This window comes from Dermacentor albipictus, chromosome 9, assembly GCF_038994185.2.
Source record: "Dermacentor albipictus isolate Rhodes 1998 colony chromosome 9, USDA_Dalb.pri_finalv2, whole genome shotgun sequence".
Lineage (NCBI taxonomy): Eukaryota > Metazoa > Arthropoda > Arachnida > Ixodida > Ixodidae > Dermacentor > Dermacentor albipictus.
The window spans coordinates 56,446,503-56,465,649 of record NC_091829.1 but is presented as its reverse complement, the minus strand read 5'-3'; the positions used below and the strand labels follow the sequence as shown (position 1 = coordinate 56,465,649).

Here is a 19,147-nt window from a genome sequence, read left to right as displayed (position 1 = left end):
TCTAGTAACAGCCGATTTGGAAAACGTTCTTCGGGTAAAACATGCTCCCTCGATGGCGTTCTACAATTTCCATTGCGCAAACAAAATTTTTCCGTGGGGCCTACTGAAGGTCCCTTAAATTTGAACAAACCTGATTGAAATCAGTGCAGTGGATTCCGAATAAATCGCTTTCTACGTTCCCATGTGTTTGAATAGGAACCTTTAGGTGAAGCATTCTCTTACGCGTAAATATAAGAGATGAACACTATATATATATATATATATATATATATATATATATATATATATATATATATATATATATATATATATATATATATATATATATATATATGAATGCTAAAAAAATTGCTGAAAGCAATTGTATCGTCCTGCCTGAGCGTATTCGCACACACGAGAGAACCAGCCTTTATGTGACGCACGTGGCTGAGTTGTCACATCGCGTTCGTCTATACACCGTAAATTATGTGGCTATGTTAAGGCATTGCGGCTACACTTGGTGTGGCGAAAGCGACAGCGTCGGTCCATCGTCACACGTTGCTTCGGGAGCACCGCAGAGGCCGTCCCGATCGTCGTTCAGGGGTTGAAGTTCAAGGCGGAGCGCTTTGTGATCTTGGTCCTTGGCTTCGGCAGGTTCGTCCTCCTGGCAAGAAAAGAAAACAAAAAACAAGACAACGTTTCACGTAGACATTTCCTCGATATCCTCCCCTTCGAGAAGCACATCGTAAGTCGTTTTTTCTGCTCCCGACATCGCTGCGCCGAGGTCTCGCGCCACGACCTCCGAGATCGCGGGAGGTGCGCGGCGCCCGATCTCGGAGGTCACGCTCACAGTGCTCGGCAGCCTGATGAGGTGTTTTCGTGTCGGCGTAGCTTGTGAACGGTGTTCCGCATTAATTAACGCAAACATTGCGCGATATTGCACGTTGTAAGGGACGAAAGGAAACTCAGTTGTACGCATCAAGGTTAGTTTTATAGCGCGTTTAATTAAGCCCTTGACTAAAACTTAATTCTCTTCACGCAAATTACACCTTGTGCGCCGGACTAGCATATATGACGGGGTGTGCGTATAGGCGTGATGCGGTATATGCGTGGCGTCGGGGGCGTGACTGTCTTATTAACGGCTCACGGAACTGTGAGCGAGACATTCGTGCTGCTCAATCGGTGCTCTGGATTTGTGTTTGATAGAGTTGGACCGAATGAACCTACCTTCGCGAAACGGCGAAGAAGGCCGATTCGCCGCCAGAACTTCAGTGCCAGGGGACTCGAGAGGCGGAGTGCGTTGCCGTTGTCACCGTTTCTTCGATCTGGGCGAGACGTGAGATTTATTCTAACAAGTGCGTAACTAGCGCCTTCCATAAAAAAAAAAATACATTGTGTGCATAGGGAGAAGTTACCTATCTGCACTACTGCATGGATTAAAAAAAATTAAAAATCCAAATCCACTTCTCTCGCGCCATGGATAGTTTAGCTTCCTTTTGCTTTCCAAGTGCTCATTGCAACATTTGTTTGTAGTAATAATAATGATGTACTAGGGGCTTAACTGATAGAAAACTCGGTTATTCCAGAAGCGACTGGTATTCTGCCATTGTGGACAAAACGAACGGGAACAGAGCAGCTCAAGCGCGAAAAAAATACAATGGCACCGTTTGTCGATTTCGTAATCGGAAGCGAATCGCTTTTCCATACGAATCACTGAGTATCGCTCATCGAATATGCAATCACCCGCTTAAACGCGTCCCCTTATCTGACGATTTTTGAATCTTGCCTTGCTGGTTTGAAGTTTTCCATACGGCTTCTGTCAGCCCACGCTTCTGTACGCACCAGTGTCTCTTGTAAAGTAACAATTCTTAGTGGATCAGTAGTAGTAGTAGTAGTAGTAGTAGTAGTAGTAGTAGTAGTAGTAGTAGTAGTAGTAGGTTGTTTATGAAGTAGCAAAACCTAGAACGAGGAAGAAAAGAAACTTCCACCGGCTGAACTGTCATAGTTTGAATGGCGGTCAGCAGCAGGAAAGGTAGCATGGTAGGGAAGTACAAAGATATAGAATAGTTGAGGATAAAGAAAAGGACTGTTTACCTGTATACTACATCTCAACAGTTAATCCTCGAAATGAGTGATTGTATATCTCGTTAAATCGCTGATCGTGTGTTCGAAATTATTCTAATAGCGCCAAGAATACCGCAAATTCTAATTCCTACAATTATAAAACTTCTACCTCACCCTGACCTACATTTTCGTTTAAGTTTTTTCTTTCTTCTGACCCTCTTCCCATTAATCTTAAGGCGCCAGCTTCTTGGCTAATCCCCGTTGTGGGTGAGTGCCACAACCGAAGGAACAAGGAAGCAAACAAACAGTTCCATGCAGTGCAGATAAGGCTAGGGCTTGTGTCGCGGGCGATCAGTAACGAGGGCTGGTTGCGCGTTCCAGGGAAGGGAGGAGGAGGGCTTCTCATTGTATAACACTAATTCTTCCGTGGAACGTCCATTCAGTGGCCGTCACCCGCCGTGGTTGCTCAGTGGCTATGGTGTTGGGCTGCTGAGCACGAGGTCGCGGGATCGAATCCCGGCCACGGCGGCCGCATTTCGATGGGGGCGAAATGCGAAAACACCCGTGTGCTTAGATTTAGGTGCACGTTCAAGAACCCCAGGTGGTCAAAATTTCCGGAGTCCTCCACTACGGCGTGCCTCATAATCAGAAAGTGGTTTTGGCACGTAAAACCCCAAATATTATTATTATTATTATCAGTGGCCGTCGCGCGGAGGGCGGTTAGAGGCGGACATTGATAGAGCCGATTCTTATTCATGGTTGGCGGACGCGAACCATAGCTTTCGGGGCACTGTACTGAATTATGAATTTGAGTATCCATACGTTACACGTCGAGTCTGAGTGAAACCCCTCAAGTTGCACGAGTGGTCATGACAGATGTCACATATATATATATATATATATATATATATATATATATATATATATATATATATATATATATAAGTAGAGAGAGAGAGAGAGAGAGAGAGAGAGAGAGAGGCTCTAATAGCAGGAAGGCGGAGAGGTCGGCTTGAGTGAAGTGTGCCTCTGTTCATCTTCCATGCTGGGGCCCTTCCCCAGAACCCTTGTTTGGCGGAGCTACAGAGGCGACATGAGAGGAGCACTCACCGAAAACGAGGCTGAGTGCGAGTCCGAGGAGCACGGTTGAGAAGGCGGCAACGAGGCAGCACCAGAAGGGAGAGACGCGATACATGGGGAACACCTCCGACCTGCGTGACGGCACAGGCAACGAGTTTAGCAAGCGCTTTCTGGATGATCACTCGCGGCGAACGCGGACGCAGAGAATTGCGTCCTATATCAAACCACGGGCCACCGCCGTGGATAAAAGTAATAGTACTGTAAGCAAAAGTGAAATAATGTAAGTAGAGGGAGTAAGTATGTAAGTAAATTAAGTGTAAAGTAAGTAAACTAAAGTCACTACGTATGCAAGTAATTAGGTACGTAGAGCAAATAAAGCAAGCAACTAAAGTAAATGAACTGTGTAAGTAAAATAAGTAAATTAAGGAAGTAAATTTTGCAAAGTAAGCAAATAAGTAAAATCAGTAAGTGAAAGTAAAGGAAGCAATAAAAGTAATATATTTAAAGAAGTTGTTAAAGAAGGAAAGCAAGTAAAGTGACTATAAAGTAAATGCTAAGTAAAGCAGGTAAGTAAGCAAAGTGAGTAAGTAAGGCATTTAAGTGATACGTAGGGAAGTGAAGAAGGAAAAGTAAAAGCAAACGAAAACTAAATTAAAATAAAGGAAGTAATGTATTCAAGCAAATAAGTGAGTAAATGTAACAAGTAAATGTAAGCAAGAGTAAGAAACGAGGATGAAACACTGTAACGCGGAGTCTCACACTTTGACGTTTCGAGGCGGCGCCACTTCGCCCAGGGTAGTGGAATTTGCGGGACACCTGTCCAGGCCGTACTGCATCCGGGGCGGTGCGAGGCGAGAGAAGAACCGGCCGGCCGTCTGCCATATCTGCACCACGAAGACTCCCAGGGCTGCCGTGGCCGTGCCCTGGCGTAGAAGTGCAGAGGAGGTTGAAATATGCATATGTTAATAACGGGAACTTGAACAAAGTGCAAACCAGCAACAGCCTATTATCCCACTAAAACACGCTGATCAGTCCTGGAATGTTCCATGCAGTGCCTGTGAGCGCCTCTTCTTTTGTGTTTTATTATGATAGCAATATATGGACACACCAGGCGCATTTCTGCCGTCGCCGTCGCCGTGATGTTCTATGTAAAGTACGCGGGCGATAACATCGTCGCCGCGCGCTGTATGTCGGGTGAAAGCGTGTGAGGTTGAGCCGACGATGGCAACTCAGTCTCGTGCGCGCAAGATAGGAAAGAGGGAGGAAGCGCGCCGTCTTCCGTCGCGTGCAAGACATCGGTGGGGTGGGGGCGTTGTACTCGGGTGACTGCTGCGTGTGGCGTGGCCGCGCGGGTCCTATCTTGAAAGCGATTTGCTATGGGGAAAGAGTGCGCCGAGGGCTGATAGCTTAGTGTGCGCCGTGTTTTCGCCGCTTAGTTCGCGTTGAAGCGAGAGGCAGCACTAAGGCCGATTCGCTCGCTGCTGCTGCCGTGCTTCCTCGCTCCAGCGTTTTGACAGTGCGTTTCCGCGGTCATCGAGTGAGATGTGTTCATGTTTGCTTGTGCGCGCGTGACACCATGCTTGTTAAATTAGTAATCGAATCTTTACAAGTTTATACGGCCGATAAAGCTATACCATCCTTACTTTGTATAAATGTCTACTAAATTTCTATCGCAATCGATGCTTCGCCTCTCGGGCGACACTGACTGTTTTGTCTGGTTGTGGCGCTGGCAAATCATGTACAATACTTACGCGTGCACTTGTTTATCCTTCTTTCCGAGGATTGCATTTCGCCCGCTAACAGCTTAACGTTATCGTTTAGCGCACGACGCCCCTGGGTGGTTTGGAACTTACTTGAATGTTATCGTTGATTCAGTCTGTTGCCTATGTTCTCGCCGAACCTTGTGTAATCAGAGTGCGTGCGCGACGCGAGTAGTGTTGTACTTTACGCAAGGTATATGCGAGCACCAGCGATTACGCTGGAAGCTTTGACGAGTCGTATGCACACATAAAAGCCGACGCGCTTGACCTTGTGGGGATGCGCGACTCTTGCGCGTCCCTGATGTTTTTCCCGCATAGCGCGGCTCCTATAATGCGGCTTCGCCGCGTGGCCTGCGTGATGCCCGCGGCGGTCGATGTGGTTGGGGCGCAGTGCGAGAGATGGCGCGAGTGTTGCGCTGCTAACGCCGCCGAAAGGCGAGGTTACTTGGGCGCCGAAAGGAAGGCGCTTGCTCTCTTGGGGTTCGAGACGGCAAGCAGCACGGACGTGCCGCGCGTGCAGCGACCCATGCTTCTGCGAGACCGCCTCGCGTGGCCGCCTTCGAACGCGCCACCGTTGGCGTGACCGAACGCGCGAACGACCAGGCGTTGGGATCCAGCATGGGGTGAACATATTCGCTCGTTTTCCGGTCGTGGTGAGTCGGACTTCTAGATTTGTCGCGCGCCCATCGGCATGTTTTGTGGATAGCAACTCGGCTAGCAAGCATTGATCTATGAAAGGTGCAATAAATGCCCTTGTGATTGTTTGCACTACTGTGTTGTCGTTCCTTTGTCCCAAGAGCATACGGAGGAGAACCCCACAACCTGCAGATCAAGATTTGACGATCGCCGCCTTAGCTCGGGGCTATCGCTGTGTTTTGAGTGTCACTTGCATTTGTGGGGGCATGCCCGCCTAACGAAAAGTTAGTTTTGTGATTCACACAGGTTTCTTCACCGCCGCTACAACGAGACAATACTACGTGTGATGCAGAGATACGCTTTCTCTGTCGTTACCAATGTAGGCTACGTTTACGGGAGGACCGAGGTATGAGTTTATATGTAAAAGTACTTAATATGTGTCATACTTGTGTCTCGCTTATCAGGAAGGCTCTGGACCCGCCGTGGTTGCTCAGTGGCTATGGTGTTGGGCTGCTGAGCACGAGGTCGCGGGATCGAATCCCGGCCACGGCGGCCGCATTTCGATGGAGGCGAAATGCGAAAACACCCGTGTGCTTAGATTTAGGTGCACGTTAAAGAACCCCAGGTGGTCAAAATTTCCGGAGTCCTCCACTACGGCGTGCCTCATAATCAAAGTGGTTTTGGCACGTAAAACCCCAAATATTATTATTATCAGGAAGGCTCTGGTTCTCCTCAAGCTAGAGGTGTTACTTTTCTTCCGAGCCTATCATCATCGCTGTGACGAAAATCTAGTTGAAACTTGAAAATTGAATTACGCCGACTCCAAGATTGGGCTATGCATCTTACAAGAGTGAGGCTGCTTAAGCACCAAGTGCCCACAGAAGGAAGCAGTAGACAGTGAAACTGCATCCTAGAGCTCAAGGAAACGGTGTCCGCACACCAACATCACGATAAGGGTTATTATGCATCGTAATTAAGCTACGAAAATCGCCGCGCTCGATACGGTATTGCAGGATTTTGCCAATGCAACTTGCAGCAGTGTTTATGCCAGCTTGCGCTGGCAGTCTCGCGTCGCTGTTATATAAGGGGCGTTATAGGTGACCGCACGCAGCCCGAGTATGACAGGGCATTAATTCATTTTCCGGGGTATTGCGTGCCAAAAAAAAAAAAATGGCCAGGCTTAGCTTGGTTAAGCCAAGAATGCGTTGCATATTGCGCGAGTTGGGGCCCAGCTTTTCCTCCGGCTGTCGTGACGTCACGTCACGTGGTTGCGCTAAAGGTCAATGGTGGCTGCCCGGCCGCGCCCAAGGGCTGAACTGAGTGATTGCAATATGCAACGCATAAAAACAGAAGCAACTTAATAACAAACATAGCAAACTTAAAAGAGAATAGACCCACATATGAGACGCGCAGCAATGAACAATGGCTCATACCCTCAATGGTGGCTGCCCGGCCGCGCCCAAGGGCTGAAGTGAGTGATTGCAATATGCAACGCATGAAAACCACAATCTCATTGGGGAACTGCGGATTAATTTTAACCACTTGGAGATTCTTAACGTGCCCTCGATGCACGGAACACCGGTGCGTTTTTGCATTTCGCTTTTGCAACTCTCTCCGTATTTAGGAGAGAGAGTTGTGTCGGCCCATCCTCAAATTCGTATGTGATTCAGTGCTGTATAGATGGAACGATGAGCCCTGTTAGCGGGGGAGGTCGGACGCGCGGCGCGCCTTGTTCAACCCCGTCCTCCGGTATTGCTTGCACGCGTTGTGACGGGATTCAGACGTCATACCACAGTCGATAGGAAGCGCTCAGGTTATTGGGCCATTTTCGTAACTGTAGAATTCGCAATTGTAAAGCTAGCTTCCCTGCGAGACAGTTTGTTGCCAGGCGTGCGTGGTCATTTTCTATACAAGCTGTCGTTATAAGAGCACAATTTTCCACCTCTTATGACACGGAAATTGTAAACGCTGCTCTCGTTATGAAACCGTGCGTGAGAGACAAGCCCCACCGCGTACTGCCCCAGTACTCCCTTTTTGTGGGAACGGTGGCTGGTGCCGCCATTATAGTTTGGCAAGTGAGCCGTGCAGCGAAGCGCACTTCGGAGGTTAGGAAAATGGTCCGTCTTTACGAGGCTGTGTGTCCGCTGGCCGTTAACAATCATTCTCCTGAGAGTGGCTTGTTGGGCTAGTTGGTACATGGTTATGCTAGGAGAATGCCAGCAAACTTTAGAGTAGGAAAAAAATCGAGAGGCAGACCACCTTCCTGTCTCTTTGTCTATGTCTGCCTCTCGATTTTTTCCTACTCTAAAGTTTGCTGGCATTCTAGCATAATCATTCTCCGTAACTGTGCATATACAGTGACCAATTTCCGCGTGGCCTGCGAACGCGCGAGGGCGCGTTCGTCGCCCTCGCGAAGCGCAAGAGGCGAACTGGCGAAAACAACAGGAGCACAAAGCGCGACCGTCCCAATACGCTCACCTTCGCGTTTGCCCACGGAAACAGGAAAGCCAGGATCATGATTCCGGAGAAGGGGCCCGACGCTGCCGAGGACAGAGCGATGAAGAACTGCGGCGGGAAACGCGGGACCGCACGGAGCGGTCAGGATTCCAGCTTTGTTCTACAGACTCAAATTGAGTCTCCGAAGTATAGTCGAGATAAGAGTGCAGTAAAGATAAGCAAGATGCGTTTAGAGTATTGGCGAAAAAGGAGCAGTGAAGAGATTGATGCGACCGGATCCGTTACAGGCATAGGTGGCGGTACAAGCTAGATAGAGAAGTTTTGAGGAAGAGAAAAAAAAAAGATGAAGGAGATGCACACAAAAGTGCGAGTTTTAAAGTTGTGTATGACACCCTAATTAACTCAAGCAGGCTAGGTGACTATTTGTCACCGCCTCGTTTCAAAGAGCACGCCAATAAACCACCACCACCACCACCACCACCACCACCACCACCACCACCACCACCACCACCACCACCACCACCACCACCACCACCACCACCACCACCACCATCATCATCATCATCATCATCATCATGTTATATGTAGTTACCAACACTGCATCAGTCCCACTCACCCTTGCTGCAGAACTGACATAGGGCACGAGCAGAGCGACGAGTGTCATGATCGTTCCACTTGCCGCAGCTGCGTAAAAAAAAAGAAAACAATGTGCAAGATTCTTCCATCTCTAAATCGAAGTTCAAGATCGAACCAATTCTGCGTTGGCTTCGCTCAAGATGGACTGCGCAGTTACGCAAGGTTGAAGAGGTTGTCATTCACCTGAAAGCCGCACATAGCGGGTTCTGTTCCTGAGCACGAAATAGCAGAATCGACTGGTGGCCCCGGCGTCTATAATGTGAACGCAATGCGAAGGCGATCGTATGCTGACATTTCGGGGCAGTTTAAACGCACGAGACGACCGAGAATAATGCACAGTTCAGCAGAAAAAAAAAAAAAGAAACGTCGCTCCGCGAAGCCTAACTATGCTTTTCGGACGTAAATCCACATTTATTCAGAACTGATGTCGTTGAAGACGTAGCACGAAGCAGTTTATCGCCGATTCGCACTATGAGACCACGAGCAAAGGAACGTGGACAAGAAGCGAGAGGAATGAGGGAAACCGAGAGCCTCGGTTAGTTAATTATACAACAGCATCGTGCAAACTGACAAGGAAGCCAGAGAAAGCGTAGTGGAAATCAACTGTTATGATTGCTTAATATTGACACGTGTACTTATCTTTATCGGGCGACCACGTTTGGCCGCCTAACAAATGTTTTCGTGCAGCGCAGGACGCGCCTGCATGTAAAAGAAGTTTCTGGAATGTTATCGATGGTTCCGTCCACTGTCTTTCACCGCAACTTGTGTAATCTGATTGCATGTATGCGCGACGCGAATAGTGCAGAACTTTGTGGAAGACACGTGGGTCCCATCGGTTAATCTGGAACATTCGACGACTGCTCTATACAAGCCGACGCGCTTGACCCGCTGATCAGATTTTCGACGATCGCCGAGCATGTTCGCCGCTATCGTTGTGCTATAAGTGTAGCCTGTTTTGTGGGCACAGGTTCGCCCAATAAAAGTTAGTTTTGTCGTTTACAGTACTGCTACTGTGTTATTCAACGTCACGACCACGTGACAATATGTAGAAGTAACAAGGAAAAAGAAAATGAAAGTGTACGAAAAGGCAACTACAGCAGCAGGCGGGAGCTGTTTTCGGATCTTTCGGCGTACACGTGCGCTGTGTTAACAATTCAGTAACCGCGGTGCGGCTGTCCTAGCGTCAGGTTTTTTGGGTATTTGCTTATGTGTGCAAGATTAGAACTACCGATGTTACGTTGAACTTAGTAGCAGGCGAGAGAAAAAAAAAAAAGAAAAGAACGAGGAAAGCCCGGTGAAAATTTGTAAGCTTACCAAGACTTGTCGTTACCAACATGGTCCTTTCTTCGTCAACTCGGAACTTCAGTGACACTATGTCTATATACAGCACAGCTGCATGGGAGTTCACTATTGATGACACTGTACTGAAACGAAGGGAAAAAGAAATCAGTGAAAAAAAATTAGTGCGCCCCTGTTACGCCCAATATTCCGTAGGTATGCTTCGTGGCTGGTCCTCGATAGGGAACAAAGGCTTTGCAAAGCGCGCCGTAGCTCTCGAAAAAAAAAATTGGAAGCTTATCAAGGTTAAGCCCAGTGGATGCTTCGCATCCACTGGGCTTAACCTTAGCGTATCCTTAGCGTTTGGAGGCATCTTGACCGCATACACGCCCGGCGCAAAGACGCTGGCGCGGTTGCGGGCACAGAGACTGACGCGACGGCGGGCGCGCCAAGGTAAATGTACCTGGTAGCGAAGCTTCCATAGGAGCCCATACGTTCAAAACATGGCGGTCCATCGCCGGTTCATGGGGCTTAGCGCCATCTGTATGTGGTGGGAACACTTCCGGCGGAAAAAACAATAGCGTGACGCCATGTCCGTTAAAGGCAGAAGTGACGTCATTTTGTTTTCGAAGGCGCGAAATTTGTTTTGTTGTTCTTCCTTTGGAGCTATATATTCAAATGCCCCGCCATTCGGCTTGATGGGCATTTCGAGCTTTCAGCGTGGAAAGCGATGCAGCAGAAGGCCAGCCGTACGGTTGTCGAAATCGCATCCCTGCACAGAACATATGGAACATACATTCTTTGGAGGCCGACGAAAGCTTTAGGTGTAGACTGCTGATCCTTTTGTCGGATGCCAAGCCCGTCGGCCAGCGCAGTCGCACGAAAACAACTACACAATTATCTGGCGGTCGTAACTCACTACTTTTGACTGAACAGATTAAGAAGCAATGAAGCTACCCGCGTCACCAAATTCAGACAAACTTCGACAAGCAAGAAAGCACAAATTCTGAGGGGGGCGTATTTCAACAGGTGATACGAGTGCGCCTTTCTGTCCATTTCAAGACGTGCATTGCACTGCGAGTGATAGTGGCGTCAACGCCCCCTGTAGCGATGGGCGCCGAAAAGAAATGCATTTATTAATAATATAAAAATTAAACGTATTTTCTTAACTCATCACGAATATATAAAATTGACTAGGAATTTTATTTTCGTTGAATGAATCTAAGTGTGTCTCGTTTGAATTAAAAAACGCGTTTTTCTTTCCCAATGTTTGTTCCCTCCAAACATAGTCGCGCTTCAATCGCTGCTCCCATAACCCCCCATGCTGATGTCGGTGACAATCTGTACTGAACCGCTTTTCGCCCGAAGCTTCGCGACCTATTTGGATCGACCTTGGGCGCGCGCCGCTTCATCCCTGGCGTGACGTCACATATCACGTGATGCAGCGATGGTGGCGCCGCCGCCGCGTCGCGCGCGACGGCGCGAACCGAAGCGTGGTGGCCACCGCCGGGAGGCGACCGACGGCGCGATATGAGGCCCCATCTGCAGCCGGTGTGACGTCATCACGTGACGTCACATCATGTGATCTCACTTCAGGGTCAATGGTGGCCACCGCCGGGAGGCGACCGACGGCGCGATATGAGGCCCCATCTGCAGCCGGTGTGACGTCATCATGTGACGTCATGTCACGTGACCTACTTGAAGGTCACTTGAAGGTCAATGGTGGCCACCGCCGGAAGGCGACCGACGGCGCGATATGAGGCCCCATCTGCAGCCTGTGTGACGTCATCACGTGACGTCATGTCACGTGACCCCACTTCAGGGTCAGTTGTGGCCACCACCGGGCGTCGCGCGAAGGCCCGAAACCTACGTTAATATGCTTCGCATAAAAGGAAAGCGCGGCTGGTAAAACGACTGAAATTTTGTCGCGGGTAACAACGGGGTGTCATCAAGAAAGTGGAATAAGAAAGTGATAGATGAAAACAGTGACGGTGGTGGTTTATACTGATGTTGTATATTGATGTTATGTTGATGTTGTAATGATGAACATCATTAACCGTACCGTATGCACGTGTGCTAATTTGGGCCGGTTGGGTGCATACTTGGACGCAGAGACAACGCCTTCGAATGCTAGAATAGGAGACCATCACAAACGCCGAGTGTATATGTCGCCTCCTTTTGTCCCGCTGACAGAAAGCGCTGTCTCTCCACACGTGTACTTTCCCGATGTGGCCCATACACTAGCCTCCGACATCAGGTGGTGCGCACCAGTCTCTGAGGCCATGCACATCGAGTTCCACACAAGAATCACCACCCTAGCGCTGTGATCGCTCAGCTACGGTAGAAATGATGGTTTGTGCATGAATTTGCCCAGTCCTCGTGTTGGTGGCTGCAAATGTTATCGTCACTTCATTTATTACGCCCAATGCGTCTACGTATCGGAGCACTCATAGTTTTCCAAACACAGCAAGGCCTCTGCGCGCACAACCTCTGCGAACATTTGTAATCACCGCGAGCTGTTGCTTTTATAATAGAATAATAAGGTAAGCACGTACGATTTACGCCTATTGCCTCTCTCTATTGTAAGATGCCATAGCTGCATGGTGTATAGTTCTTTAAGTTTTTGTTGTATTTTTGTGTTCTTGTCTGCTGTAACAGATACCGCTGCCATATATCTATTTACCTATAGCCCTAAGAGGCTGCAGTATGTATAAAAATATTCGAAAGCCGTTTTAAGCCAGAAAAATAATGTTTAGACAAATCCACATACTAGCCATAATTCATACGCTGGCTGAACCGCCGTATACTTGCAGCTGTTGTAGACACTGGCGCCTGTGTTCCCTCGAGTAATTCCTGTTGGAAACTAAATGCCAAGTATAGGAAGTCCTTCATCGCGATAGACGTGACAGCTCGCTGGCGGAGCCGTTGAATTTCGAGTGTCACGAGAGTCGTTCGGTAAATTTCGGTACCTGATTGACGCGCTAGCGATTCCAGCCAGGAACAGGCCTCGGAGTCCTTGAATGGCGCCGGCGCTCTTGTTGACGTAGTACGGAACGATCTGGAACGAGAGACGAGCGTGCGGTCACGCGCCACGAGCCAGCTGTTTGTTGCTCATCCTGTGCGTGGTCGCTGTCGTGTCGAGCTTGCCCGCGCGACAATTAGCCTGGCTGAATTTTTTTCTCGCATTCGTCGGTTGCGCTTTCACGAACGTCTATATACGCTGTTTCCGTATCGGCATCGTGGATCGTGCCACGTGTAACGTTTGTCACTGTGATGATGAGACCAATAAGTAGGGCCTGTCGTGCACTTTTTTTCCTTCGTTTGCCAATGATTAAGCCTAATGGACGACAGGTCGTTCAGAAATAAATAACACACACACACACACACACACACACACACACACACACACACACACACACACACACACACACACATATATATATATATATATATATATAAAATAGATTAGGGCCATGGAATTCTACATTCATCTGCCACAAGAACGCTGCTGGCCTTTTAATGCGAAATCCTTGTATTTGTCATGAGGCAAATAAGCCGGCGTTGTCTGCAACGAGTGACAACAAAATTATCCTCACAGTGAACTCATCGCCGTCTTGTACGACGTCATGAGTAATACAGAACATGGGGGGTGCAAAGGCGAAGGTGAAGTACAGTGCAGGTGGATGAGGCTGGGTTAAGGTTGGTACGAATTAGAGCAAGGTGGAATAAGGTGTACTAAGGAGGATTAAGGTTCGTACAAATTAGAGCAAGGTAGAATGAGGTAGAGTTGTGAAGTCTTACGGCTTTTGCATTCAAATCACGTCTGGATACGTAAGTGTCAATTAGTTTTTTGAAGACGTCTGAGCTCTGCGACCTCTTTTGATTGCGCGGTGAACGTTGTGTGCGTGCGCGCACACTTGTTCTTCCTTACCCCTTGCCGTTTCCCTTTTCTGTCCGCTTCGATCCCCTTCTCCAAATGTAGCGTAGCAAACCATGAAGGTGCAGTCTTGTCAACCTCCCTGCCTTTCCTTTTTCTCTCTCTCTCACTGGTCATCGTGACATCTGATTGATCTGATACTGTCTAAATCGACAACTTTTGAATCCGTCTTTTCCACAAATACAAAATATTTGATGATGGCATAGCAGCAGTGGAGTTGACATCTAGTAACCAGCTATGGCAACCAGGAGATAACACCTGCATGTATGTTACGTCGACAGGCCTAAGCACCAGGGCAGTCAAAGCAAGTATACCGGGTGTTTCTACGAACACATTAATATTGAAAAATAGCCGTTTGGAATAAAAATACGGTTCCTTCGGATACACGCCGTGAATGGTGGCGACCGCTGCGCGACCTATGATACTATGATACGTGTTAGTTAGTCACTAATAAACGAAAATTCATTACATAATTTTTTATCTTTTAATTTCAGCGGGCTCATTGCAATTGAGAAATTGAAGCGAGCTCTCCGTACAAGCGATGTCAACTTTTGGATTCTGAAAAATGGGATCCGTGAAGTTCGGCTATCAGAGCACGCGAAACAGAAACTGGGAAGCTGCAGCGAGCGCAAACCGGCGCCCCTCGAGGCGACGTTCTGGCTTACGTCATCCAGAAACGGGCAGCCAGCGCGCTGCTTGGTGGGAGTACGGAGCCACAGCGTGCTTGCGGACCGCTTCTGGGTGACGTAAGCGACAACGATGGAATTTAGGCGATAGTCCATGTATTTACTAACAAGCATTCGCATGCTGACCGAACGGACATGCTTGTAGCTCGAATAGGCGCTAGCGTCAGAACTCCCTGTGATCATTTTTGTAGAAAACTCTGTGGATTTAAAATGTATTTGAAGGGGCCGCGGGCTCGCCAAACTGCATGGATACAGCTTGGCGTGTCGTGTCCCTGACGTGTCCTCCTGATGTGAGCTGATAGATTTAAAACGCTCCTACATGGAGTGGGGTTTCGTATCTGGAGGCAGTGTAAATAACGTAAAATAAACCTTCTTCCTTCGCTCCTATTCCTGTGACGAACTCTTCTATGTGCCTGGAGGATTCCTGGCCTAAACGCTACCCCGAGCCGCAACAATGGCGTATTTCTAATCTACGCGCACCGCGAAACCTTTCAGCGACATGCACGAAACGTTTCAGCGACATAAACGAAAGCTTATTAGGAAGCAAATACTGACTTATTAACTTATGTCGGCTTGTTTATGACGCTTGGTTAAGAGACTCATGTCGACAAAGATTCTTAAAGTCTTGCAGTTAGCCTGCGCTGTTCGAATGTTTTACAAGGTGTCACAAGAGCTGCAGATAGACATTTTTGTGAGACAGCATTTGCGAAGCCGGGCTGTGAGGTTTCTGTATGAAAATTACGACGTGCGCTATGATTTCCTCGTCATGTTGTCGATCTGTTGGAATTGTGCCGTTGAAAGAAGCTTTTTCTAAACACTAAGCGTGGTACTGTTTCTAGACAATACACGGCACAATGTTAGACAAGCTGGCGCCACGTGTTACTTTGTGGTGACAGCTTGTCGCTGTGACTGGTCTTCGGAAGTATAGCATGAAATAGTCGCTAGTTTATACGCAACCTGTTTCTGTAAAAGTATTTCTTCATATAAATAAACTTCGCCTTTATTGTAAACAGCGCATTGAAGTGTTATTAGCGTTAAAGAATAATGAAGCAACGATATTTTTTCTATACATATAAAGGGTACGCTGAATAAGTTTGGGGCCGATGAAGTATTCTTTCAAAATTCCAGATTCGATCGCTAATTTCGCCTTAATAGGTCAATTCTTAGTGAAGAAAATGATCAGTTTCTTTTTTTTTGGATTTCCCGCACATATCCCAGCGCCGGTACGCTGTATGTTGTCACGAATTTCAAGCTATATATATATATTTTTCGAATTTAAGCCGTTGTGGCTCACGCGTGCTGACGTCAGTCCTTTGTTCTTTAAAAACAAAACATCCTCTAAAAAGTCTTTACTGATAAAAAAGAAAACTTAATCAGACCCGAGCACATGCCGTCAAAGTCTGTGACGTCACGGCTAACGGCAGATAACGTGAACTTCAAGGCGGCGTCGCCAGATGTCGTTTGTCATTGCGAGTTTTTTTCACTTACCAAGCCTCATTTGGTTTTCTGGGTTTACACAAGTTTTATACAAAGTTATTAATTGACTAAACAGCTCAAGTTATTTTTCTCTTTAGTGCCCCTTTAAATTGTGTTTTTGTACATTATATTTGTCCGTTTCCGCGTGCATGGGAGCGCTTTTAGGGAAAAATTGATCGTTAATCGGGCTCTAGCTTTTTTTTTTACTTATTTCGACGAGTCACAGTATAGCAGTTTATTTACGGTGTTCATTTTTGAGCACTCTGGTGACTCATTGTGACATTGTGACTCATTGTGACATTTTGTGACTCATTGAGAGCTATTCCGAACCGTGCGGCCATGCATGGTCGCCTTTACTAGCCTTGTTGGCTCTCTGATTGGCTCTCGATGGGTCACGTTTCTTAATCTGAAGTTCGTGGCGCTATAGGTGTGGTGGTTATGTGCCTCTTCTGCGTCCTCATGTTCCCTGAATCAGGAAACGGAAACTTTGCGGAAAAAAAAAATTCTTTTCTGGAACGTGACGTGTAGTGAGTGAGTGAGTCAAGTAACTTTATTTTGGTCCAGAGAAGACGCAGGGGAGACCCCGCGCGCAACCGTCGTGCACTTTTCGCATGAAATGTTTTTTCCGTTTCACGGTAGCTAGATTGCGACATTAATTGGCTAAAAAGAAGAAATAAAAAGAATGTGAAGGTTGACGTACTCAGTTGAGTTGGTTCGTGCACCTCCATGCAAACGGAACAAACAGCTTGACGCAGGACCAAGGAGGTTAAAAAAAAATAATAAAAAACTTTTTTTTTTGTGTAAACCTCCTTGCGCAGGATGGAGAAATACACGGAGACGGCGTGGCTCGAGGTCTCCTGGTGGCGTGTTTTAAAGAAGTCAGCGCAAGAAACGGTACGTTCCCAGTCGACCACCACTAAGGACTAAATCATATAAGTCTAAAACCTGCTGGAAGTCCAGTAAATGCGGGTAGACTTAAATTAATGCTAGCTTTAACGGTAACTCTCAACACTCGTACAACGTGGCCGCTCATCCGGGTACAGCTGCGGTTACCAAAGAATGGCGTAAAATTTGCGCTACGCGCCACTGACGCAATGGTTATGACACAGTCACGTGACACCCTTAAGGGACAAGATGGAACTGTATGTGGGGGCAAGTTTTTTTTTTTTTTTGGTGACTGCGGGATGTATACATGACGACACGGAAACAGCTCCACACCAAAGCGGATGACGCGAAAAATTGTATGAAGACTTTTGTAAGTCTCGCTGCCAAACTCTCGTCTCCGGTATGTTGGCGCGCTCCTGGTGGTCAGATACAGTACACTATTTTCAAGTACAGATTCTCTTATCGCAGGTGTATCTTGAGGTCGCTATCGCGCACGGCTAAAAAAAGAAAGAAAAACAAGAAAGAAAGAAAACATTAAAATTAAGGGTGTTATCCATGGGATAAACGAACGCTCATAAGGGTTCAATAATTTTTATTGTGCGCACAACGCACCCTAAGTGATAATTTTTAATAAATATTAATAAGTAATTAATAATTAATTAGTACTCGAATTCAAAGCTCCGCATTTAGCTTGCGCTTTCCGATTGATTCTGCCGTTTTACGTTCGTCGACTGAATGCCACGCTTTTCTCTTTGGTGCTGACTTCTGTGACACATCACCAGGAAATCCTTCCACACCTCGCGTAAGCATGCGCACAAGTTAGCCTCTTCCAGCTTAAGTCAGCTTCGAGAGACTTTCATCTCCAGCAGACGGCTAGCGACCTCTGAAGAGATGCCGCATCACGTCACGGCTCCATTAGGCTGTACGTTGATACGTAAGAGTTATCGGAGTACTCTAAGCTCGCAGGCCTTAGCAAGACCAGTAGGCTTATACAGATTCGGCTGAGTACCTGATCGTGGCGGGATATGAAGCCGGAGAGAACTGGATCGCAGTCCCTGAACCAGTACAGAAGGGCCAGCGCCGTCACTCCATTCAGAGAGTAGAAGAATCCCACCAGGGCGGCACCGGCGAACGCTACTCTGAAGAATAAAAATAATAGGAGACATCCCCTCCCGATTGGGGATATATATATATATATATATATATATATATATATATATATATGGGCATGTTCAGATAAGAACGGTAATCGAGGTCCCATGACCATTTTTTGTTTTCAATGAAATTTTTATATCTGATGGGCAAATGTGTCCACACAAAGGAATCAACCTTAGTTTTGCAAGAAACTTCGTAGTTTTCTCGGAAAAAAATCGTATGTCACAAGAGGTGGAGAACGTCGTTTTTGCCACTTCGCAAAGTTGCAAGTTTGGAGCATCACTGCATCCACAATAAATTTTTTCTGCTCATAAGTATTTTTCTGTTATCTCTTTGTAACATTTACTATACGAACAAATAAAAACACATTTTTTCGCTGTGTTAATCTTCTAAATAAAAAATCCCAAACTTCGCTTCCGGAGCTATTCGGTGCAAACAAGGCACTTTTCAGGGCAGCCTCAGGGCAAGATGCGTGAAGATATCTACACTTAATCTTTTTCTCAATATTTTCCAGCTACTTTTACTCACTTTAGGCAAGTTTTGTAGTTCTACACTTGACAGATGTTCTTCAATATGGCCTCAAATTCGGCCGAAGTTCAAAAACGTCAAAAAAGTGACAATTTTGACTTGGATTTAAAAAAAAACATCATCATCGAATTTCATTAAAATTTGCCTGAATAATCCTCAATACTCGATAATATTAGGGTACCAAAAAAGTGCTGCATTATATTGTTTTAAAGTATGAAAATGAATACAAAACTTAGTTCATGTTGTTGTTATCTAGAGTTGCTTATTACTGCCTCTTAGAAATAGTAACTCTCAGAAATTTGTTTTAGCACTCACTGAACTTGGTTACATTTTATTTACCACAATATCCGAACCATCCTCAATGTTTGTAGAGCTTCTACTCGCTTGTTAGCGGCGTTCTTGATGCGTCAAAATGGGAATAAATTCGCTATTCCACCTGATGTCTCAAGAACTGGCTGGCGGCGGTCAAACGTTTTTTGTATTGCCTAATTTATCATTGTAAGTTACATTGGTATGTAATCGATTCTTTAAAAATATTAGATCATTTATCGGTGCTTAGAAAAGTTTTTATATATTAAAATGAATATTAA

The 19,147-nt window shown here is 46.7% G+C and overlaps 1 protein-coding gene across 2 annotated transcripts in view; it reads right to left on the bottom strand.

Annotated features, from left to right (window-relative positions):
• Positions 1 to 347: 347 nt before the first annotated feature.
• LOC139049943 (putative sodium-dependent multivitamin transporter) overlaps positions 348 to 19,147 on the bottom strand; it is a 42,686-nt gene continuing 23,886 nt past the window's right edge. The window contains exons 8-17 of one of the 2 annotated variants that reach the window (XM_070525852.1): positions 17,884 to 18,013; positions 12,860 to 12,948; positions 9,927 to 10,036; positions 8,796 to 8,864; positions 8,593 to 8,660; positions 7,998 to 8,084; positions 3,883 to 4,046; positions 3,154 to 3,254; positions 1,207 to 1,304; positions 348 to 643 (exon numbers count right to left, since the gene is read on the bottom strand). In XM_070525852.1, coding sequence (XP_070381953.1) covers positions 491 to 643; positions 1,207 to 1,304; positions 3,154 to 3,254; positions 3,883 to 4,046; positions 7,998 to 8,084; positions 8,593 to 8,660; positions 8,796 to 8,864; positions 9,927 to 10,036; positions 12,860 to 12,948; positions 17,884 to 18,013 — 1,069 coding nt within the window. In that variant the 3' untranslated portion in view covers positions 348 to 490. The remainder of the gene's footprint in view (positions 644 to 1,206; positions 1,305 to 3,153; positions 3,255 to 3,882; positions 4,047 to 7,997; positions 8,085 to 8,592; positions 8,661 to 8,795; positions 8,865 to 9,926; positions 10,037 to 12,859; positions 12,949 to 17,883; positions 18,014 to 19,147) is intronic. The other variant, XM_070525853.1, reaches the window with a different exon arrangement.